The 24,691-nt window shown below is 56.3% G+C and overlaps 1 protein-coding gene across 2 annotated transcripts; it reads right to left on the reverse strand.

Annotated features, from left to right (window-relative positions):
- Window positions 1–5: 5 nt before the first annotated feature.
- LOC102557863 (GRAM domain-containing protein 2B) lies at window positions 6–19,627 on the reverse strand. Of its 2 annotated transcripts, none has more exons than XM_019489905.2 (13): window positions 19,365–19,627; window positions 9,796–9,933; window positions 9,273–9,354; window positions 8,784–8,853; window positions 8,594–8,697; window positions 7,400–7,498; window positions 6,285–6,356; window positions 5,711–5,785; window positions 4,722–4,785; window positions 3,841–3,909; window positions 3,062–3,158; window positions 2,662–2,769; window positions 6–1,376 (listed from the first exon to the last, which is right to left on the reverse strand). In XM_019489905.2, exons 1-13 carry the CDS (start codon window positions 19,415–19,417, stop codon window positions 1,361–1,363), a joined length of 1,047 nt encoding a protein of 348 aa, XP_019345450.2. In that variant the 5' UTR covers window positions 19,418–19,627; the 3' UTR covers window positions 6–1,360. The 2 variants fall into 2 exon arrangements, with proteins under 2 accessions (XP_019345450.2, XP_019345449.1); XM_019489904.2 differs by lacking the exon at window positions 19,365–19,627 and adding an exon at window positions 13,215–13,443.
- Between the last annotated feature and the right edge of the window lie 5,064 nt (window positions 19,628–24,691).

The raw sequence follows: 24,691 nt of genomic DNA on the forward strand, positions 1-24,691 counted from the left end.
AGCAGGGCTTTCTGACTGGGTGAATTCCTTTATTGATAATACAATACAGCTGTCCTCGCCCCCTCCCCACCCCCACCTTGTCCTTAATCAGGGAATCAAGCCTGGGTTTGACTGTACACCTCTAGGGATCAGCTTGTCACTGGGTGCAAGTTGTGAGTGCCGAGAGGTATAAGGGGCACCTTGCCCCAGTGCCCAGCTCTCAGCCTGGCAGCATGATGAAATGGTCCCCAACAGCACTAGACTCAGACCCGTGCAGACTGCAGCTGCAGGGGCAGCTTGGCCCTGGCTCCCTGCTCATACCAGTGGTGCCACCACAGCTGTCACACAGTGCATGGCCAAATGGCTCTAGCATTGCCTGCCCGTTCCCGTTGCTCCCGACAGTGTCCCCATGTCCATTGCTTTCTGGCTGGGGGCTGGCGAGGAATTTCAGGCCCAGTTGTTACCCTCCTGGTGGCCCGTGCTGGGTAACAGCAGCTGCAACCCCTCCTCCCCCTGCTGCCCCCATTCCCTGGAGCTGACTGTACAGAAGGTGCTAAGAGAAGTCAATGACACCCCCCGCAGTGCTCTGCACAGGCGAAGCCTGAGCCAAGCCTGTCTCCAAGAGGCGTGCGTGGTTCCCCCAGGTGGAGAACAGAGCTGGAGCCCTGGTCACAGGAGACAGGCAAGAGGCTGCCACCCTGCACTGCTGCCCAGCCAAACCCTGGAGCCTGCTCCCAGACTTGACTGGCTCCGAGCACATCCCACCCAGCCTGGCGCAGCCAGAACACCAGACTCCCACCCCCACGCGAATAAACTACACACGTGACAAAGCACGTGGATCTGAAACTAGAGATGCCCGTTTCCTTTCCCTCACAGCAAAGGGTGTTGCCATCTCATTTGCTCCTAGGCTTGGCCAAAGTTCACTGGAAAGTGGCCTGCCCAGTGCAGTTAAATCATTAGTTGTCAGAGCCGAGGCAGAAATCAGCAGGGCCAAGGAGGAGCTTCAAGGTCCTCGCTGGGAACGGTTCCAAAGGGCAGGCCGGGAGCCCCAGGGAGAGGTGCGGAGGAGTGTCACTCTGGAAGGCATGTGGTGCCCGACCCCAGGGGAGTGCTAAGGATTAAATACAGCTTGTTCAGGCCCCGGCTGAGGAGGAGCTCTGCCCAGGTCCCTTCCTGGGCTGTGCCTTGTCCCGAATCCAGCACCCGCCACACTCCTTAAAATCAGCCTGAGCTCAGCTCAGCATAAGATAAAGATCAGTCTCCCAGCAGTGATGGGGAGCTGCTGAGAGGTTGTGAAGTCTCTGTCCCATCCGTTCTGGGTCAGCGGTGGCTTCTGTCCAGCAGAAAGCAGGTCCTACAGGGGCCGGAGTGTTTGCTGACTTCATGTCTTCTTGTATCTAAATACATAAGAGCAAGAAGGTTGGGCTCAGGACTTCTGGGAGGCAGCTCTGCTTGGCAGGGCAGCAGCTCTGGGAGTGAGGGCAGCTCGCTGTTGTAAGGCACAGGTTCCCTGCAAACTCCCTGCAAACTCCTGAGGGGCACAGGGCAGGTTCCCTGCACTCTGCCCCTCAGCCTCCTGCCACTGCTGCGTGTCAGGGTCCCTTAGGAACAGGCAGTCCTGCATCAGGGGCTGGACTTAGAGGTCCTTGAGGTTCCTTCCAGCCCTATGATGGCATGCTTTTAGCCAAGTGCTTAATTGGCAGTGTGGGCTTGCCCAGGAGGCCTCGGCTAGCCTTCCTCTTGCTGCTGTGCTGTAGGCAGCACCTGGACCCAACAGTCCCAAATGGTCTCAGACTCCCTGGCCAGCTGCTCACAACGAGCTACGGCCAGAAACAGCACCACAGATAGCTGGCTTCAGCACAGAGAGCTGCCTGTGGAATCTGCATCAGACAGGACCAGCCTGCAAGACCTGCCCTGCAGCCCCCTACGCTGCACCCTGGTGCTGGGCATCACGTGAGGGCAGCTGCATCACGTGAGAAGACAGGAGGTGGCCTGTGTCTGCTCTCAAGGTCCAATGGTCACAAACTCCTGCAAGGCTGTTTTAGGCTGGACATAAGGAAAAACTTCTTTACTGTCCAAGCCCCCAAGGCCTGGAACGAACTCCCCAGCACTTAGGGGAGAGGGGATATTTGACATCCACCTTCTTGTATTCTCCAGCCCCAGGATCCTGCCACTATGTGCTGGTGCTGGCGAGATCCTACACACCCCAGGAGCCCTGCTCAGGCCCCCAGGGCAAAGCTGCAGGGCCTGAGTCTCAGAGGGAGAAGTCTGCCAGGCTGGGGTCTCCCCTGTGCACGGTCATGGCCCTTGGTGGTTGGGCTTTGACAGGCAGCTCCACCTTCAAGCCGTTCGGCTCTTCTGCTGATGCGAGGTGTGACGGCCTAGATCAGGAACTGTGAACTCCCTCCCTCCCAGGCCCGCGGTGCGGTGCCAGGTGCTGCACAAAGGCAGCGAGAAGCAGTCCCTACCCTCGCATGCCAACAAGGTGGGGAAGGAAAGTGAGTCCCATGAGCAACAGCAGGACCCGGTCTGCAGACTCCTTGGTGGCAGGTGCCCTGGCCCATCAGACTGGGGGCGGGGGACCTTGTGACCAGGAAAAAGTGGCTGCTGGGCTTCCACAAGTATCTACTCCAAATGCCCACCCCAGCACCCAAAGGACAGGGACGGGGTTCCTGCACTCACTGGCGCTGCAGGTTCAGCTCCGGCCAGGCCCCCATCGACGTCAGCTGTTGCTCCAGCTCCACGATCCTCAGGCCGATGTACCCCGAGGACAGCAGCAAGATGACCACCCTGGAGAGAGGGGCAGCATGAGCCCACGGTCCCTGCCACACCCAGAGCTGCCAACATGGGTGGGAAGGGGAAAGGGTGACATTAACCCTTGCTTGGCTGGTCTGGACATCAGAGCCATGACGGTATCTGATTGAGGCCAGGGTTGCAAGGCATGCCAGCCAAGCAGCATAAGACCTGGAGCCAATGGGGTGCCAGTGCTAGGCACAGAGTGGCCCTGGCATAGCACTGCCCAGTGCAGACCTGGCCGTGCCCATGGAAGGGTGCCTTATTAGTGCCCTGCCCCAGCACTCACAGCAGCAGGTAGATGAGGATAACCACATTGAGAGTACTCAGCTGCGACCACCAGCTGCTCGTCGTCACCTTGGTCTGCCCGATGGCCCGGGTGCCCCCTGCAGAAGAAGGTACCATTGCAGATCTTGTGGGGGTACAGGGGACTGCATGGCCTCCCCCTTGCCCCATAGCCTCTCTCTGAATTGAGGGGGTAAAAGTGGGTGCATCCCCATATGAGCCAGTGAGGGGGCTGAAGAGCCACAGGTTTCACTCCTGCAAAAGGAGGGGAGCCACAGTGCCTACTGCACATGAAAGCTGTGGGAGTGATGGCAGCCCAGCTCCACTGCTCTGGGCAAGGGATCCAACTGGCCAGGTCCTGTCTCACTTGTCCCAGGGCCAGCCTGTACTGACTCCTCCAGACTGACTGACAGCAGGTTAGCACCTGGTTTCAAAGCTGTGGCAGAACTGGCAAGGGAGCATGGCCATGCCACTGTCCAGCAGTCACTGTGACAGAGAAAAACACATAGCCCGGGGTACACATAGGATTTGCAGGACAAGCTGGCACCAGGGGGCACTGATGAGGACCCCGTTTCCCACTATTCGGAGTAACATGTCACAATCTCCTGGGCCAGCTGAGCTGATGCCTAGTGTCTCTGCAAAGGATGGGCGCTGGGGAGGTGGCCTGGTGACACATCCCCACAGGGTGGGTGGTGCAGTGCCCGGCAGGACAGGGCCTGCAGAGGTGGCCCCCACCCTCACCCACCCCAGGGCTGTGACTCTTGACCCAGAGGGCCCACTCACCTTTGCTCAGAGCCGCTGAGTGCTTGCCCACATCCTCCTTCATCCTGTTCTGCTTTGGCCTGGGCCCATCTGCACACACAACAGGATCCCCTTCACTGAGCGCTCCACGTGCCCAGCAGAAGCCAAGTGCAGGGGTGTCCCCCCACCCAGGGAGGTCAGTGCACCAGCAGGGCAGGGCAGGGCAGGGCAGGGCAGGGCAGTGATATATGTGACTGCGGGCACTGACTTAAGAGGGATCCTGCTCTCCAGGGTGGGCTGGGGCAGTCCATGTTCCCAGAGAGCTGGCACACAGAGCCTGCAGTCAGGAGCTCCGGTGAGTGCAAGGCAATGGGAGTGGGAAGGGAGAGAGGGGTGCTGCATGTGTGTGTGTGTGTGATTGTGCCTCCCCAAAGGGGCTGTGTGGAGCAGGCTGGTCAGACTCCTTCCAGCCAGAACGCTTGGGTGATGGTCCTGGCATGGAAGTCAGGCTCTGTGGCTGACGGGCACAGCATGGCTCTGAGCAGCATGGTTCTGTGCAAATGAGTGCATTTGCAAGGAGAAACATGCTCCCAAAATGGGTGCAGAATGTGAAAGACTGCAAATAGGAACCAAAGTGCAAGTGCATGCCTGTGAGTGAGCCTTTCTGTGTGTGCAAATGAGTGTGCATGGGTGCAAATGAGCATGCAACTGAGCATGCAGCCTGTGTGCAAATGTGCATGTACATGCACAGACAATAGTCGTGCAAGTGAACTCTCATTAGTATGGCTACACATGGAAATGAGTGAGTGAATGAGAGTTGAGCTGTGTGCAGGCACACGTGTGAAGGCAAGAGGGTGAGCGTGTGAGGGGTCAGTGTACCAGGGTGCTGAAGCCGGTCCCTGGCAGGGAGGGCCCAGCCTCACCTAGCGTATCCAGGAGGCTGTCAGTCTCCTGCGGGTTGTGTTCCAGGTCCGACTGGCTTGAGGTCTGAAAGAGGAAATGTCACTGGTCACAGAGGGACCCTGCTCCCTCCTTCCACTGCTGCTGCCCAGCCCTCCCCATCTCTCTCGCCACTGCTGACTCTTGGTACTGACCAGCAAAAGCAAGGAGGGGTGACAGCCTGCAGGATCCAACACAGCCAGGCTTCCTGGCAAAGGGGACAGGCCCAGGGCCTCCAAGATGTTGGGCTGGTGCCAGGGCCCTGCTGCCTCTAGGGGTTTCTTGTCTGGGGCTTCCTGAGCCTTCCAGGGACCTGGCTCTCTGGCACCTCTCTTGGGAGCCATGAAAGAGGGTCCTGGAGCCCTTTCCAAGCACTTGAAAAGCAATGAGATCCTGGGTGTCAGTCATGCCTGAGCATGGGGTAAGGGGTGATCCCTCATTAGAGAGGGCTGCCATGGAGGCCGGGGTCAGCCTTGGGCTTGGATTTGGAGCCACCTCCCATCCTGGCACTCTTCGAATTGGCAGCCAGGCTGGTGCAGGTTCCCCACAGGGTCTTTTAAACCAGGGCAGCCCAAAGGATGGGCAGACGAGGGCACAGATCCCACAGCAAAGCACAGGCATCGCCAGCACTGCTGCCCAGAGAGCCAGCTCCACTCCCAGCCCAGGACCCTGGCAAGGCAGCTGTAGCTCAGGCAAAACCCCCAGCTGATGGGTGGCCCTAGGAAGGGCCGGAGCCAGGTCAGTGCCTTGAGCAGAGGGCTGGAGGAAGAAGTCACCTGCCCTGTGTGAGCCTGCAGCAGGGTCCAGACCAGCCAGCACAGCAGGTCCAGCTAGAGCATGGGGCCCCTGCCCGAGTCCTGGAGCAGCACCCCAGCTCTAATGAAACCAATGCCAGCAGCAGCAGTGCCAGCCTAGACCCCTTGGCCTAGTGCCCAGCCGCAAGTCAGGGCAGAGGGGGAGTTTTCAGCCGTACCAGAGGCTTCTTGAGGAGGTGCTCGGGGCTGGCGATGGTTGGTGTGGCTGTGGGGCTGCTGTTCCTGCTCTCGTCCTAGAACAACAAGAAGTTGGAGGGTCACAGTGGGGACGTACGCCTGGTCACCAAGGCTGAGGGGGGCTCTGTGCAGCTGCTGGGAGATGCTTCCCCCAAACAAGGAGCCCCAGGAGCATTCATCTCTGGGAATTTCATCCTCATCTCACCCCCTCTGGCTCAGAGATAACTGCAGAGCATGTGTGCTGGGGCCAGGACTGAGGGGCTCCAGCTGAGCTGTGGGGAAAGGGAGCAGATGAACTGTTTGGGGCCTCCCCAGAGCTTCAGCCATGAGAGGAGCCCCTGGGGGTCAGGATGGAGGGGCAGCAGCACCACGAGGGGACACGCCAGGGGGGCAGTGGGGGGTAGTGGGCTGCAAGCCATGCAGCACTATGCAAGACGGCAGCTGGCCAGCACTAGCCACACAGGGACACACCGCCCCATCTCCCCATGAGTATTAATGTACGGGCAGGACAGAGACATGGAGACCAAACATGAGGGTGGCCGGCTCGGTCCCTACCTGCAGGTGTTTGCAGACTGATCTCAGCAGCTGGTAGGTGGCTTCCCGGGTGCGCAGCGACACGAAGAGAAACTGCCCAGGTAGGGATGGGGAGAGGTCAGTGTTGGCTGGACCCCACTGGAGAGCCCCTTTTGCAGCGCTTGCTCCCCCCAGGCCCTCCCACCCAGAGCCAGGGGTAGTTTTTAGCAACCAGTACATTTGTTGAAAATTGCAGTTTCCATGGTCCCCAAAGTGCTCGTGAATTTGGGTCAAATTGGCTGAATGTTGCTGGAAAATATTTCCCAGGGCCAGATGGGTGCCTCCCTTGATCCAACAGCCCAGGGTTTGGAGCACCCTCCTGGCAAGCGGGAGGGCTGGGCTCAGGTCACTGCTTTGCCTAGGATTCAAATCCACGTCTTGCAGGAGAGTGCCAGATGCCCAGGGAACACACCGTGCTAGGCGGTGAGCTCAGTGGTCAACGAGCATTGGTAGTTTAGCAGGTGCTGGAATGGGAAACCAGGTCCCACTCCCAGGGAATGGCCTAATCACTGGGCCAGAGAGCTGGTCTGCCTCTCACTCTGTCTCAGCGGATAGTTAAACATGTTACAGTTGAGCAGCCTCACTGGGGTGCAGGGAGCACCCCCAGCCCGCAGCCGCGTGCAGCCTGCCAGGAGGGCTCTCCTGGAAAGTGGGTGACATTAGTTCAACCTCTCAGGCAGAGGCAGGCAGTGAGACTTTGTGCATCACCTCCTGGGAAAGGGCCACAGCCCCAGGGTCAAAGGGAAACAGCATTTCACATCTTTCAAAGAAATGTGGTTCAGTCCAAACCAATTTCCCTCCTGACTTTTCCTTGCATTCGCTGGACCCAAACCACCAACTGTCTCCACCACCCTCCTCCCTGTGTTCACGGCTTCCCCTCCTGTAACACTGGCACTGCTTTTCTGCCTCCACTTTGCCACCTCTCCCCAGGCTCCCACTCGCTCTTCTCCCACCCCGTCAGCCCGTCCCTCCGGCCTTGGCTTATCAAGGAGCTCTGCCATGTTGCCAAACTTCAGCTGCCTGCTGCCAAGAACAGGGCATGTTCTGCTCCAGAGGCCCTGGGGATGTGGTGCCACACAAGTCACACCTGCTCTTACCTTCTCGCCTTCCACTGTCCGGATGCTGAGTGCGTTGGGCACCAGGAGCGCAGTGTTGGCCTTCTTGAAGATGGTGATGGAGGAGACAGGAATCACCACCTGAGCCAGCACAGAAGAGCAATAAGCAAAGGGTTATTGGCATGATGCCGATTCCATCAAACCCTCCAGCTGGGATGGGGTGGGGAGCACAGGCCTGGCACAGAGAAGCCTGGAATGTGCCCAGTGCTGCCTTGGCTCCAGAATCCCTCCTGCGGGCACCAGGCAGGCTGGCGGAGTCGCCCCCAGCCATTGCCTGTGTCAGAGGAGGGGCCGGGCTGGTGCAGGAAGGCCAAAGCCCCCTCAGGGCTGCCACCCTCAGCACTCAGCTCTGGCAAACTGTCCCGAGCATGAGCTATGGCCAGCTCCTGCAGCACACGGGTGAGAGCACCAGGTCCCTCAAGCAGACCCCCATCACTGAGCTGCCACTCTGGCCCCCTGCAGTAGCCCTGGCACAGATCCACTGCAGAGCACACAACACTGTCCTCCACCCCTTAGACTCTCCCTCACATGTCACATACATCACCATCCTCTCACACTGCCCAAGCCCCCAGCTCACACACACGGCACCATCCCCATACTGCACACACCACTGTTCCCCCTGTACACACCACCCACACACACTCACATAGCACCCTCCCACTACAGCACACTCCACACACTACATCCCCCCACACCATTCATACACCATCATCCCTCCACACCACACACACAGAGCACACACCAGTGTGCCCCAGACCACCCTGCATGCCCCCACCCCTCATACCACACACACACTCTACACATACCACCATCCCCAGCAGCACCCCCCTGAAGTTCATCACCATCCCCTGCTAATATTCGCTCCTGTCCCATCACACCACACACAGCCCTCCCCATGGCCTGACTTCCCCGACACGACACACACAGCACACAACAACCACCATCCTCCCATACAGTACACCCTGCACACTATACAAAGTGCCATCTCCCCCACAACATGATCCTCCATTCTTTACTGTCACTGCTTCCCACGGTCGCACACTCACCCCAGACAACTCCCCCAACACACACACACACTTTCCCCATGTGACTCACACTACTAACAGGTGCTAAGAGCCACTGGGCACTGCACGGGGTCAGCGACCCCTGCACAGCTGCCAGCCCTGCGGGTCGCACCTTGACGTCCTTGAGCAGCATGCTGCAGTGGAAGCAGACATAGTTCTGGGACACGTAGAGGCGGCCGTGGTAGGGCACTTCCTTCTGCCAGGCACATGAAAAACCTGTGGGCCAGGGAGAGGGGGACCAGGATTAGTGGGAGCGCCAGGGCAGCATGAGTGTGGTAGGGAGCAGGAGGAGCAGCACTCACTGTCAAGCAGGGCTTCCTCCTCGGGGATCTCCTTGAAGGCCTTGTGGAAGCTCACCATGCGCTTGACCAGCTGGGGACAGAACAGAGGGGATGCTCAGCCCTGCAGAATATGACCCCACAGCTGGTAAGTCTCAGCACAGGACCTAGCATAGGGGGAGGATCCAAATAGCTCTGGGGCAATCTCTAAATCTGCCTTGAAACTATGGCACATCCCTCCCCTGACTCCAGGTGGGTGGAGGAAAGAGTCCACAGATGTGATCAGCAACATTTGCCGAGGCCAGGCCAACACAGGGGTGTTTATGCAGAAAAGTCCTCCCTGGCTTTGAGAAGGGCCCAGTGAGACAATGTTAAACCAGCTGGGCCCAGGAGATCCAGCCCACCAGCAGCTGGCCAGGCCCCAGTTCTACCCAATGCCCATGGGCAGGCAAAGCCAACTCCCACCCACATCCCAGCCCCAGAGCAAAGAGTCCAGCCCAGGCAGAGACCCACCGAAGAAGAGGAATTCTTTTGCTTTCCCGAGACCAAGTCCTTTTCAGGCTCTTTGGAGTAGGATGGGTCATAGGTCTTTGATCTGAAAGAAACCAGGAGCCAAACATCAACACCACCAGAGCCCTAGGCAGGGGGTGTGTCTGCAGGCAGACGTGTGTGTGCAATGGCATGTGTGTGCACACGTGCTGCATGGCAGGGCTGGCTCTGTGGAGCAGTCTGGCCAAACCCACAGGATCATGACAGACACACACACGCTGGCAGCATATTTGTCCTGGGGAACATGAGGGGATGGGCTGCAGGGATGGTCTTTGCACCAAGGTTGTGCAAAGGGAAACAATAGAGAGTGGGCCAAGAGGAAACCTGAGAGGTGGCGAATTCAGCTGGTGCCACTGGGACAGCAGGCCAGGCCCTGGGGCTGCTGGCATCTGAGATGGCAGGGAGGTGCTCTGGGCCTTAGAAATGAAAGGAGGTGGCAGCCTGGTTTGTGGGAGCCCACGGCTCCTCGGGAAGGACGGGACCTCACCTGGCGAGCAAGGCCTGTTTCCCTGGCTGCAAGACTTCGCTCCCAGTCTCTTCCAGGCTCTGCCATTTCTTCTGCTCCAAAACCTTCTTTTTGCTCTTCTTGGCTTTTCCAGATGGCACAGCCGGGTTGGCCAGGCAGCTGGGGAGGGCAAAGGCCAAGTCAGGGGTCAGTTCCACAGCGAGAAGCCCTCTCCTGCCCCCTCACCAAGGGCAGGGTGATCAAGGGGCCCAGCTGGTGCTGCAGGCTAATGTGCCAGCCCAGGAGGCCAGCGCAGGAAGCATGGCTTGCTTACATCCCAGTGCTGCCCAAGCCCTGGTACACAGGTTGCCTGCAGCTCCCCTCCCGTGCCCCAACCCAGCTCCGCATCATAGGACGGGCACTGGTCGCAGCCCACCCCAGACACAGGGCTGGGTCTCTGTTGCCTCTCCCTAGGCACAGGAGGGCAGGTCTCAGCTCAGGCCACCCAGGAGCTAGAAGGACATATCTGTGCATGCCATTCCCATGGCAATATGATGCTAGCTGCCTCCCTCCCCGCACTGCTCCCCAGACTTCTGCAGTCTCTCACGTCAGAGCGGGGGCCTGAGAAAGCCCCTGCTGCGACTGTCCTCACTGCTCACAGCACAGGCTGTGTGGGGTGGAGGGGCTACATCGCTCTGCTAAAGCCTCTCCAGTAAGTAGCTCACCTCCTCGCCAGGGCTTGAAGCTTCCCCAGGGATGAGCTACCCTGCAATCAAGGCTCGGGGTGGGCTTACCAAGGCCCAGGCTCTGTTGGGTTAATTTCTACTAGCTACTGAGCCCCTTTGCTCCCGGGGGGCCTGAAGGGATCAGAATGCACCTGTGGGGCGTGGAGTCAGGCTGAGAAGCCGGAGCCATGTGCCAAGAAGCACCCGAGGAGCTTGGGGGAGCCTCACTACAGTGGAGCAAGGGGCCAGCAGGATCCTCCATCCCAGGCCATGCTGTGTCAGACTGCCCCAATCCCCGTGCTGCTGTGACGTGGCACAACTGTCCCACTGGCTGTAGGTGTCCCTCTGTCTCCTGCTTCTCCACAGCAGCACGCTGCTGGGAGAGCTCACTAGCGCTTCTCACTCACCCCAGTATCAGGGCAGCAGCATTACCTGTATTTTACCTAAGGGGAAACTGAGGCATAGGAAGGGGGATTGAGTCACCCACAGTCACCCAGGTCACCTAAGTGCCTAGTTGAGGCTGCATCTAGCAGGTGCCCTCTCAGTCTCCCCACAATGCAAACAGATCAGCTGAGACACTGAGGAGTGCTGTTGACAGGCCCATGGTGATGCACCAGGTTGGGGACAGGGCTAGAAACAGAACCCAGGTGTCCCAATTCGCCCTCCTGCCCCCTTGCACCGGCCCATGCCACATCCTCACACATGCATGACATCAGCGGGCATCAGCAGGGGTGATGCAACGAGACCGCTTGTGCTTCCTGCCCTCCCGACTTTCCAGAGCATTGCACTGGGTCTGTTCTCCCATGTGCTACCCCACAACACTTTTAGGCACTCTTAATCAAACCTCCCTGTCATTAGAGGGAGTTACCTGGGCTGAGCTGTAATTATTATCTGCAAGTCATCATAAACCTGCTCCTAGACAATCGGTTTCATCTTATATAATCCCCTGTGTGCAAGAGGACAACAGACCCCGGGCAGAATCACGAGACAGGCAAAGTGCAAAGGGGCAGCACTGGGCAAGGGATCAGAGTTTCAGATACTAAATTGCTCAGCACAGAGAAGGGAGCAGACCCTCTTGAGTCAGGGCATGGGCCAGCCTCTCATCAGGGCTGTCTTGGGGGGAGCAGATATCTCAGCCCTTTGGCTGAAGCAGTTGGTGCTGCCACGGTTGCAAGCGGGATTCTGGGCTGCGAAGCTCCTCCGTCTCCCGTACAGGCTGAAGGGAAGTCTGTCTGCACCTGGACACCGGGGCTTGGCCCCTCAGCCTGTCTCTTTCTATGAAGTCTGCAAACAGTAGCTGATATCGTGTGGTACAGATGGGCACTGGAGACCACAACTCCTGGCTTCCAGCTCTGCCTCTCCCACCACTCGCACACCCCACTGAGAGTCCACATCCTCTTGACCCACCTCCCATTCACATCAGGATCCCAGGTCACATTAAGCCCTGCCCTCTGCATAGGACCGGACCCACCAGGAGCTGCCAGAGGTTGACCTGACTGATGACCACACTAATCCCTGCCGAGTTTCGAGTTTCACTGCTGCCTGGAGCCCTGGGCACCTCCCAGGGCAGGCAGGACTGGGATTTTCAGTACACAGTTGCAGGAGACCTGATGGGACTAGTGAGAAGCCACACTCAGCTCCAACTGCAGCATCTCAGGAAGGAGGGAAGGGAGAGCCCAAAGCTAGATGCCCCCAGGACATGGGACACCTGGGGTCACACTCCTGCTCTGCCACAGGCTTCCTGTGCACCCTGGGCAAGTCACCCTGGCCTGTACTTAAGCCAAGGGCTAAATACACCAGGCCTGCAAGGAGCTCAGACTGTGGTGATGGGCACTCAGTAAATACCTTGGATAGAGCAGAAAGCTTTGCTGGGAGCCGGGTGGGAGGTTCACAGAGGGGCAGCAATTTCTACCTCATTATCTCAGTGCTCCTCCTATCCGACAGCCATGTGGGGAAAACCGGAGTGCCAGCAGCTTCCCACCTTACTCACATCCTGCAGGGAAAACTTCACTTCCTCCACGTGGCCTGTGGGACAGACTCCACCAGCACCCGCTCAGCACCCACAGCTCTCCCTGCCCAGCAGTGCCGTCCAGCTGTGGCACGGGGGGAGTCTTCTGCTTCCTCCAGTACTACAAGAACACCCTCCCCAGCCCGCTGGATCCTTCCACTGGAGGCTGAATTCTCCCTGCCACTGGTCACAGGCTGCGTCTGGGTATTTATAGCCCTGTGGGAGATCTCAGGCTTCTTTGGGAAACCACTGCCTGATGCTGTGGGGACGGTGGCACAGGACTCCTGGGCTCTGTGCCCTGCTTGGGGAGGGCACGTGGTCTTGTAGCTATGCCAGGGTGTGTGTCAGGGCTCCTGCCTTCTCCTCCCAACTCTGATGCTGGCTTGCCATGATGCAAGTCTGCCACATAGCATTGAGCAAGCCCCTCTCAGCCTCCCCACTGCTCAGAAAGCCTCTGCAGTGCCAGGAAATGTGGTATGTGCAAAGGGCTTTCAAGTTTCTACTATCTGCTGCCAGTGGCGGGGAAACAGAAAGGGGAGCGGGAGCAGTGCTGATGGCTGAGCCCGGGCTGCAAAGTTTGGATCTAGATCTGGGCCTCTCCAGGGGGTGTACAGTGCAGAGCTATTCCTTCCCCCATGCCCTCCCATCCCCCAGGCCCTGCCCCTGGGCCAAAGCACCCTCCTCCCCCACTCCAGCAGAGCCCAGTGGAGCTGATCCATGCCCTGTACCTCATCACTGGGAAAGCAGAGATCCCAGGTCCTGCCCTGTCTCCCAGCTTAGTCATCCCAGCTGCCCCGGGCTCCAGCTCGCTCCTTCGGGCTCTGAACAGCTCCATCTCCCTGCTTGTCTTCTCGCTCTTCTGCCGGGCTCTGATGCTCCTCTAGTCCCTGCCCCTCAGCCCACATAGCCCAGCCTGCTACTCCTCCCAACTGGAGAGGAAGGGCGGGGATGCCCCACATCCAGCTCTGGGAACTGACTTGCTGGGACCAGCTTAATCAAGTTCCTTGGGGAGGTGTCATGCTCAAATACTGTCTCCTTAAAGAGCTGGGCCAGCCCAGGAACAAGCTGGGGAGAACCTATGGTACACCAGCACATTCCTTCCCAGTGACTCCAGGGCTGGGGCAGATCCTGTTGGAGCAGCTCTCTGGATTTGAGAGCAGAAACCAGAGGCTGTGGCCCAGTGCTTGGAAATGACCTCAAATCCTCCCCAGAGCCCAGGCTGGGGGCGGGAGAAGAGCCTCACAATAACCAGCGTTTTTCCCCCCGCTTAAATCTCCACCTCTTGGAGTCACGTGAACATTCAGGAGAGACTACCAGCTTTCTGTCTCTCCCAGCCGTGCAGCTGGTCCAGTAAAAAGAAATCACCCACAAAACTCCTTGCCTCTCGCAGCTTTGATTTAAACAGAGAAGTATGTTTGCAGCCCTCCAAAAACCAGGGCCGGGGGGTCTTTGTCATTTTGCTTTTCTGTCTCATCTTTCTCTCTGGATATCCTGTCAAGAGACATATCTCCTTCCTGACTCTGAGACCAGTCCATTAGATAAAGGCAGGATATGAGGTAGGACAATTATTTTTTTCCAAATGCCCTCTCAGTCCCCAGTGGCTTCCTCCATGGGGAGGGGAAAAACACAGCAAGCAGAAACAGCAAGTAAATCCCTCCAGGGACTGGGGGGAAGGTAATTTATACCTGGGGGGGGAGGTACAGCGGCATATGGTATGTTCTTGTATGGAGAGAGCCCCACGGCACTTTTATATGAGCACAAGAGGGGCGATAGGAGCAGCTAGCCTCACAGCTCAGCATGCAAACAAGGACTGGTGGCCAGACACGGTGCACAGTAGGCTGGGGTCTGCCCCTGCCTGGAAAGAAATGGCCAGAAGCCCAGCCAGGCTTCACATGGACAGGACAGCCCAGTTCCCTGGCCAGCAGCACACAGCCACGGTGTGGCCGGCATCACATCTGGCCACCTTGGATTCCCAGCCCAAATGGGCAGGAGTCTATTTGCAGCCATCCGGGGCCTCGGGCAGAGGAGCAGAGGAAGGCTCATATTCACGCCTCTGGAACCAGAGTGAAATGCCTTAACTGCTCTGCTCCCATGCCGTGCTCCTAGAGGCACCGGCTGAGACAGTGACGCCACGGACTCCAAGTGACGTGTGTCCAGATTCACAGAGTGCAGCTGGGAACAGGCCCAGGGCCAGCATCTGCCATGTGGTGCACAGTGCCCCCCCCACATGAGTCTGGGAGAGGTGGGGGGCTCAGAGATGTTGGCAGCACGTCACTGGGAGCCAGGTTGTGAAATACGTGCCTCCACCCCAGGCTGAGTAATGAGTCACTCAGAGAGACATGCTGCGCAGGGCCAAGGCAGCAGATTGGAGGCAGCAGGCGGTGCAGGCACCTGCTCCCAGGCCCCTGCGTTTTCCTCCGCTCTATCGCAGCAGGGAAATGAGGAGACAGGAAATGAAGCCCCTGTCCCAGCTCTCCTGGGCACTGCGCCTGCCCCAGTAAAGAGCAGGCAGGGCCTGGATGCCGAAGACAGGCTGTGCCAATGCACGCTGCTCCCAAGCACTGGCTAAAGAAGATGTGCAATTCTGCCGAAACCCATTAACCCTTTCAATGCCCTGAAGTGAGCAGCCAAGCCCCTGCCACAAGGATGCTCATCCTTGTTTGTGAACATCATTGCCACTACCCAATAATCTGTGACATGGGCAGGGTGGAGAAGGCACCAGGTGAAAGCCTTCATGGAGAAGAAACAGCTACAGCCAGAAATCCTGCTGCACTGTTGTGTTCCAGCCCAGAGATGGCTGCATTCGAGTAATGGGGGAGCTTGTCTATTGTAGCACGCAGGAGCCTGTTTCACCTGCCAAGCTACAAGTTAATGCATAACCACCTGGCCTAGATTTAGCAGGCACCAGCAATGTATAGCAAGGAGCTAAATATACTCCTTGAATACTACCTGTGTTAACCCAAAAATGACAGCTCACCCGCATTCAGGATCCCTTTTGCTTTGTTGCCATCTGCTCAGGGAGTGATGAATTCAAGCCTGTTCTCTGTGCGTCACATACCTTTCCCAGGCATCTGTGGTACATTTGGCCTCCTGCCTTCCCTGGGGAATTTCTATTTCTGGTGGTGTGAGTAGGAGGCCGGGTGGATCTGGGCTTTGGGGTTTTAAGCCAAAGCTTCCTAAGAACACAGAGGAGCCTGTTGTGCAATGCTGATTACCCTCCTGGGTCCCTGAAGAGCTGCAGAGAGGAGTGTGGGCACCCCCTGGCCTGCCTGTGGTATTGCCATTTGCTGGTGGGCTGTGGGAGCACCTAGGACCCAGCCAGGATTCAGCACCCCATAACGCTGGGCTCTGTGACACAGCAGATAGCCACTGCTGGTGTCAGGTAGGGCAAGCTGGGCTGATGGCATGGGGGGCATGCTGGGGGATCATCAACCATGGTAAACTCTAAAGAAGTCCCAAAATGCCCCTGGCAGAGGCGGCTGCTCCCTGCCCCCAGAAGGCAGCCCTTCCCACTCTCAGCTCCGCATGGGCTATGGGCAGCACAGGCCTGGCTGGCTGGATGACACAGTGGAGGCTTGGCTGTACATGAAGGGACTGTGTGGAGCACAGACGATGGCTCAGGTCGCCTGGCTGTCCTCACTGGCAGAGCACAGGACAGCCAGTGGACTCATAAACTCCTAGAGTGGCTCAACTTGCGGGGAACCACAAAAAGCCTGAAGGCAAAATCAGGTACACTGTGTTTGATGCGTCTGGTTGCAGGGAGCTAGGGACAGTAGTGTGAAGGTGGCGATGTAAGCCAGGAAGATTCACCTGGCAGCAGCAACCCTCCCTTACCCCAAGTGCAGATCCCGGGCACATGGCCCCCGAGCCTCCCGGGGTGCGTGCAGCTGCAGGAGCCATGCCCCCCCCAGACAAGTTGCTCGCGGCTCAGTCCCGCGTCCTGCCCCGGCTGTGCAGCGCTTGACCCAGCCCCACTCCCTCCCTCACCGCTGCATGCGCACGCCTCCCCACACCTGCTGCAGCGGCCAGAAGCCTGCGGCGGGGCTGACTTGTGGCCCTACAGCTGCCCCATGTTTGGGGGGGGCTAAGCCCCGTTAACCACCCCCTTCCACCGTCTATGGCACCCAGCCTCCCCGCTCTGTCGCATAGCTGAGAGGATCTTCTCAGACCATGACCCCTGTCATTTCCTCCACTCAGCCTTCTGTACCACCCACGGTGCTGCTGGAAGCTCACATCATCCAGCCCTTGAAGTCACCCACTCCTGAAGCACTTGCCATCATTCATCCTTCGTCATCCATTGACGCTGCCTCTTTACTTACAACACTTTGCATCCACAGTGTGACCCTACCGTTGACCGGCTAAGAAGTGCACGCATCCCTTTGTGTTCATGCCTTCCTTTACTTCCCCTGTTTACCAGCGTGGAGTCCTCTCACTCTGTGACTTAGCCTAGAGACAAACTCATTTGTCAGACCAATATGTCTGCACTGTGCCCCACACACAGGACCCCAGACAGGGGTGGCTTTTGGTCGTGATGCTGATATTCATGTTAAATAAGCAATAATAATGTTATTGGAGCCCACTGTCAGCACACTGCAGGGAAGCTACTTCAGGAGGCAGATCCTATTCCTCTTGCCTCCTGGAAATCCTTTCATGCATCTGCTTTTGTAGCCTGCTGGTGCATACATTGAGTAGAGGAGCTATTCTTTATCTGGAGAGATAGGTGTGTGCTTGTTGGGCTGATAGGTGAGAGCTCTAGTCCCATGTCCCCCTGTGCATGTCTCCAGGACTGTGTCTCTAGCATTCAGCTTCGCCCAGATGGTAGGGTCACTGTGCAGGCTAGATCAGGGCTAAGAGGGGAGAAGGCAGCTCAAGGCTGGGTTTGAGCCTCTGTCCAGAGCTCAGCCTGAAGTTCTCAGACTCACCTCCCTCATCTGACAGAAAGGAGAAATGAGTCCCTTGAGTGTGCCCCAACGACCTCTCTGCTTCCCAGCCTGGAGCTCACATGATGCTTTGCACCTTGCTCTCTGGACCTTCCAAGATAAATGTCCCCCCCCCCCCCCCAGCCAGGTGATTACCTGGGAATGTGCCATAAAGTCTGATTGACAGCTCAGACCGTGCACTCCCACACAAGTCAGCACGCATCTTGGGGGCAGAAGGGAGGAAGGAAGGAGCAGCCTGTGGCTCCGATGTCCTGCCTGGCCAATGCTCCAGCTCCAACCATATGTTGGCAAGGCTAAAAAACAGCCCATGGGAAGGAAAGTCTGATCTGCTGGGTATGTGGCTGATCTCCAGTATCAGGCCTTGTGATGTGAGCAAGTATGGCAAGGCTGAGCACCAGGTTTCTTTGCAAGGAGCCCTGGTGCAGAGGCAGTGATTGGTGCCTTCCCCTTGTGGCTCTGACACCTGCACCTTCTGCATGGGGCCATGTGAGAGCCTCATTTATCCACAGACTGGGGCAGGGGTCAGCACAATGTGGGGTGAGGAGGGGTTTGCATCCCCCCACAGCAGGCATGGGAGACATGGAGCATCCCTCAGCCAATTTCCATTTGACAATGGGGCTCTGGACCTGACAGGCAAGGTGCAGCCCAGGTGCTCAGCGCCATTGCAGCTGCCTCTGCAATGCCACTACCCCCCATGGCTCTAGCACAGAAAAGGGACTGACAGCCTTGCACCCAGTTGCATATGTAGAGGGGGCCAAGAGCCCAGCACAGTGCAAAGTCTGGACACATGTGCCCATCATCCTCACATAGAAAGGGCTGACAGCCTAGCAGTGTGTGCATAGGCTGGAGATGTAGCACATAGGTTCATTCCCAAACTTCCCGTGTGTACCGTCTTACACAGATACACACATCCTCACTTCTCAACCCTGCACGCACAACTGCTCCCAAACTACACAGCATCATTTCCTTACATCCAGGCATACATGCTGCATTCCTGCATTATACCACCACTAACACACATGGGCTCTCTCACACTCCACACACACACACACACACACACACACACACACACACACTTCCCATGTACACACAACCACTCAGACACTGTCACTTGCATCCTGTGCACCCTCCATATTCACCAGCGAACCATCCACACTCATATATACCTTCTTTCCCAGCCCAGTTGCAACTCCCTCCCTACACACATTGGCTCCATTAAACACACATGCACCTCTGTAAAGTGCATCCCTGTTTAGCAGCTCCTGGCTGCTGAAATGCTTTAAGCAGACCCTGCCCCTAGCTAAAATACCCTGCCTCATGGATGCATAAGTGTACACTCTCACTACACGAACGTGCCATCGACTGAACAAGCCAGGCAGAGTCTGAGAACAAGACAAATTCTCTTTGCAATGCCTCTCCCTTCAAGCCCCGGGTCTCTTGAAATCCCACCCAGCACACAACCACTTTGGCAGGGGGCTACCACTATGACCAGCCCACAGACAGGCACAGAGCCTGTAGGAGATCTGCCCAAGGGCATGCAGAGTGTCAGTGGTGGAACAAAATCTGAATTGGGAGGAACACACGTACACACACACAGACACACACACAGGTGAACAATAAATCTGATCTCAAAAAACTGGAGTAAAGTGAACCCAGCTGCTGTGTTTCTGGCCTGTGTCAAACAGTGCCCCACTGCCCACAGCGGTATGGGAGAGCGGGCAGCAGAGGCAGAGATCCCCATCCACACGCACACCTGTGTGTTTGCCCACAAGGAGAGTCCATGCCCTGCCCCTCGAAGGCTGCTTCTGTGGGCAGTGAGGGCTGCATGGTCCAAGGGGCAGGTTGAATCGCACCCATCTTATGCTGTTGGACCAGCCCCTGAGAGTGGTCCCAGGAAGGAACTTGCTCCCAGGCATCTCGAAAGAAAAATGCACTTACTGGTCATTGGGCTGTCCTGGAGCGTTGTCCATACTGCAGCTCTGGAGGTCCATCGGGCTGGGTTTCCTTTCTGCCTGTCTGGGCACCTGCCTGGCAGTCACTAACTCCACTGGGTGCTCCCAGGAGCTGCTTTATCAGCCACCAGCACAAAAGGAGAGTTCAAAGCTCAGACTGGGACTTGACTTGCCTTAGGGACCTGCCCTTACTGGGAAGCCTGTGTTGATTTAAAGGCTCTGCAAACCCTGGGCACAAAAGGCACTGCTCACTTCCAGCTTCTGCTGACTCAAGGCTCTTTCCCCTTGTGACGGTTTCCCCAGCGACAGCAGGTGTTTCGCTCCTTCAGGGAAGCCCGAGGATGGCAATGCTTCCTCTGCAATGCTGGCAGCGCCGTGGGTTTTATACCCCTTCCCCAGCACCGTGCACCCACACATGCGCGGCATTCGCCAAGGACAGGCTGGGGGCGGCTGGTGCTAAGGCAGCGTCTCATTTCGAACAACTGCAGTTCTGCGCTAACACACGTTCCACCTCCGGCGCTGGGCAGATGTCCCTGACATAAGCCCCACAACCCCGATGCTGTGACAACATGCAGCTGTCTCACACTGTAAGCCTCTCCCTGTGCTGTATGTGGTGAGAGCAGGGAATAGGCCCACTGCCTCCAGCTGCCAAAAGGGGCTTGTGCCAAGGAAGAGCATCTGTAAGCAGTACAGAGCCCATGACACACGGCTGAACATTAGTGATTCTAGGCAGTACGAGGCATTAGTGACACAGTTGGGAACAGGGGCCAGGGATGGAGTCAGGGATCGCTCATGCACCTCTGCTTATTTACAAGGTCTTGCTCTTTGGGGCATAGGAGGAATCGACTGACCAGAGGCGGTTGCCTTGCTCAGTGCATGAGCCTTGCTCAGCCTGAGCTCTCTAGCCATCATCTGGAGCACAGACCAGTGCTGTCCAGCCTGTGACTAGCTTCCTTCACTGCCCATTTCAATGTGTGGTCCCCTTCTACACCCGAGCCCCTTTCATCTGCCCGCACCAGTGCCTCCCCAGACAGCAGACAGCCAAACCCCCTTCCCCTGGTTCCTGAACAGTCTCATATGCAGCTGCCAACACGAGAAGTTTCCTCTCTCAGTAACAGCCTCCTGAGCCAGCCCCACACTCCCTGCAGCACAGGCCCATGGAGATGCTGCAGGTGCATGGGGAGCCTGGGTGCTATGCCACAGTTTCCCACCACCTCCTCCTGCTCACCCGATCATCGTACCAAACAACCTGCTTCCAAACCCAGCACCCCGCCATGCTGTGTTCGGCTACAGCCTGTCCCACTGGACACACACACTTCACACTCTCTTTGGGAGCCTTCGCCGGTGTTGTCTCTTGGTTTTGCTGGGTAGGGCCTGTTGGTAAGGCCCCATTAGCTGCTTGTCCACTTTGGAGAACACAAAACAGCAGCAGAGTCTCCCAATGCCTGAAGAAGGGAGTTTATGCCCAAAAGCTTGCAAAGAACTTTTTTTGCTAACTATTGAGTTGGTCTAATACAAGATACTGCATCTACCCAAAGAATCTCGCCTGCCTCCTGTTGAGAATACACTCACACATGTATGCTTGGTGACGCGGGCTCCCCCCAACCTTTCCTTGGCTGGATTTGTCTACAGCAGCAGTTCTTAACAGTTTGAGTCTTGAGGCACCCCTCCTTACACCCCATGACTTGTGTGAATTGAGCAGTGCCCCATTTCAAAAACTACTTTATTTATCCCAGTGCTCATGTCCTAGCAGAAGGGCCAGGCAGTGGGGGCAGGGGAGCAGCCAGGCGAGGAAAGCCTGAGCCTGACCGTATCTGTTTATATTCTTGCACTTCCTGATACACCCTTCAAAGGATCTCGTGACACCCTGGGGTTTCCCCGGTTGTGAATCGGTGCTCTACAGAGTCCATTATAAGTGAGCAAGGGTCTGAAATGCTGGCTTTGCATCACGCCACAAGAACTGCAGCCCTGGTGCAAACTCACGAGCTGTTTATCCCCTAAAAACCAAAGGCACATTGGTAGTATGCTGTCTCCATGAACTAGAACATCCAGTGTGGTCACAGCAGTGCTCATTGTCACACGTGGAACTGGACAAGTCTGTGAGCATCGAGATGACTCTATTATGGCTGTGGCCACACCAGTTTTAACCTTCTGCTTGACTAGGCAGCTACAAGTTTTCCTCTAGGTGCTGTGACACAGTCCTCTGTTACCTTGGGATCAAAGCTTCATAATGTGCTCTGTGCAGTGCTACTCCTTGAAACCACTTAGAGACAGCAGCTGGTGCAGGATGCAGTGGCAGGACATTTGTCTGGGGAGTGCTCTTGCATTCATGGGGCTGCCCCTTGGATCCTGGGCGGAGATTAAGGCATGTATTATGTTCTGTAAAGTTATATGGGACCTGGAACTGGTCCTCCAGAAAGCGGGTGGCTGGCACAAGGTTTGCTGAGACCTGAACCCTCTCCATTCTGCAGTAACCTGAATTTGGTGCCTTTTGGGCTAACGCCGCCAGTTTATTAGAGCACTGCAGAAGCTGAGGGTTGGTCTGGGAAGATGAAAGGCGTTCATAGGTTTCTAGTTGGCTTCTGCTGCACTGACCAAACAGCATCTCTTTAGTTATTTTTAATCAAAATAAGTACCAAACACCTCACTTTGTCTGAACCAGACCTGTGAGAACATGTCCCTTAGAACGTGAGTGTCTCACCTCTCCATCCTGCTGCAGACAAAGGCACGGTGACGTGCTGCCGCCTATAAAAGCCTGCCCCACAACGGGAGATCTTTTCCCAGCCCATAGTCGCTGATCCTAGAGACTTCAGACACATGGGGAGAAATCTGTGGTGTGGCTGATAATGAGAGTCAAACAGGCAGTCACAGGAGGCCAAACCGACTTGGGGTTACACTGACTGGCAGGATGTGGGGCCCCATGGCGAGGAGTGGAGCACAGCTGGCTGGAGAAAGGCCATCCTGGTTCGGGGAGGAGTCTGGTCCCATCCCAATAAGCAACAGGATGCAAATCTGCTGAAAGGGAATGGCCAAAGGGAATGGAGCTGTGGTGCGGGGCGTCCAGTTGCCTGCCTGGCTTGGAGCTCAGGACCTGATACATCATCCAGGCACTCCAGAGCCTACCCACAAGGCTCTGGAGGAGATGGGTTTCCTCTGCGGAAGAAGGCGGCCTCTTGTCTTTGCCCATCCTCCGTGTGGGAGCAGAAATGTTGCAGTGCATAGCCATGGGAGACTGCGCCTGGGGTCCCAGCTCACTCTAGTCTCGGGATCCAGGGCCCCAGGGCTTTATTTCCAGCCCTGCTTCTGTCTCATCCTCAGTAACAACTGCCTAGGACAAGTCTCTCCTGCTTCCCCCTGCAACATGAGGATAACAATGCTGGTGCCAGACGGGCTCATTAGTGAACACCTGACAAATGCTGAAGTCATCCTCTAATATATTCATTTATCCCCCTCAATCTGTGTCTTTCAGAGCCTGGAATAGCTCTGGAAGGTGGGCGGCTTGTGTTACTGCATTAGGAAACCATAGACTACTCCAATGAGACATACAAATCTTGGAAAATTCTTACTTCTTTCCAGGGAGACTCCATTCAAGCAGCACAGGAAACAGCAACAGCAGTGCAGACACCTAGACCAGTGTTTCTAAGAATGGCTTTAGCTTTTGAGAGCCTGGTTGCATCCCCTGGGCCTGGTTCTCAGGAGTGCAGAGCGCTGGGATCTCCCACCGATTTCATCTGGCACTGTGATACTCAGCACTGCTGTAAATCAAACCCACGGTGTAAATCAAACCCACGGTGTAAATCAAACCCACTGCTGTAAAGTCAAACACCCCAACTGCAGTCTGACCAGCGCCCGATAGAGGGGAAGTATCACTTCCTTGGATCTATTCGTCATTCAAGATACCACACTCCGAGCTACTTGCTGCACGAGAGTATCAGGGGTCTCAAAAACTCCTGGTGAAGATGGTGAGGCAGATGGTGCAGCTCCAATGGATGGTACCAAAGGATCTCGTTTCTTGTCTGAATGAGATCATGGCTACTCAAAGAAGAAGAAAAGTAAATTTCTAGACTTCATGGTTGTGAAGGGAATCTGGAACATATGAGCCCCCCTCCCCCCTCCACAAATGGGACTGATTATACCCTTAGCAAATTTGCAAACTCCAAGTTGGATGGACTTGGGTGTATACTCCAGAGAGTAGGGTTAGGATCCAGAATGACCTGGATAGCCTGGAGAAATGATCTGCCACCAATCAGGTGAGATTCAGGAAGGGCAAGTGCCAAGTCTTCCACTTGGGACTGAATAGTTACATGCACAAATACGCATTAGGGAATGCCTGGCTGGGCTGCAGGGCTGCAGAGAAGGGCCTGAGGGTTACAGCAGATCATAAGCTGTATATCAGCAGTGTGCTCTTGTTACAAAAAAGGCCAACACCACACTGGGTTTTATCAACAGGAGTGTCACATTGCTTGAGCAACGGCCTTGAGCTTCAGCCGGGGAAATTTAGGTAGTCGATGGGGAGGAACTATCTGACTCTGAGGGTGGTCAAGCATGGGAACAGGCTGCCTAGAGACGTTGTGGAGTCTCCATCCCGGGAAGTTCTCAAAAGCAGGCTGGACACACACTTGTCTGCGATGGTTTAATCAGGGAGGATCCTGCCTCAAGCAGGGGGGTTGCACTACATGACCTTGTGAAGTCTCTTCCAGCTCAACTTTCTGATAATCCTATGATTCTTATGAAAAGGTTCAAACGCCAGAAGGAAAGGAAAAGACCCTGCTGTTGCTACTGCTGCTTTCAAATTTCATGGTTTTGAATTTGACTATTGCATGTGGGGACTGGCAATACTGACCATGTATATACAGTCCCACACCCAAATACACCCAGGAATTGTAAACACACAGGCCTCACACATGGTCATGCATACACATGAACACACACATACACCATATTCATCCATACATACATACATACTGCTTTCTATCTGCAAACAACCCCACCCATGGGTAGGCAAATTCCCCTTTCCTCACTCACTGAGGTGCACATTTCCTTCTCAAAGTGTTTGTGTAATCTGCACTGGGACTGAAACATCATCTCTCGGCCTGGTGTTCCTCTATCTCTCTTTGAGTTCTCACTCAGTCTCCCCTCCATGTGCCAGGTGTCTTGCCCTTCCCTCTCCAAAATGGGATTCATAAATCTTCCACCCGTAGACAAGGTCTGGTGCCATAACACTCTCTGGATCCACTATAGACCCAGAAGATCCAACCAGGTGTGGTACCTGTGGTTCCTCCCTTTGAAAGCCTGGGGCAGGAGGTGGATGCA

This window comes from Alligator mississippiensis, chromosome 16, assembly GCF_030867095.1.
Source record: "Alligator mississippiensis isolate rAllMis1 chromosome 16, rAllMis1, whole genome shotgun sequence".
Classification (NCBI taxonomy): Eukaryota; Metazoa; Chordata; order Crocodylia; family Alligatoridae; genus Alligator; species Alligator mississippiensis.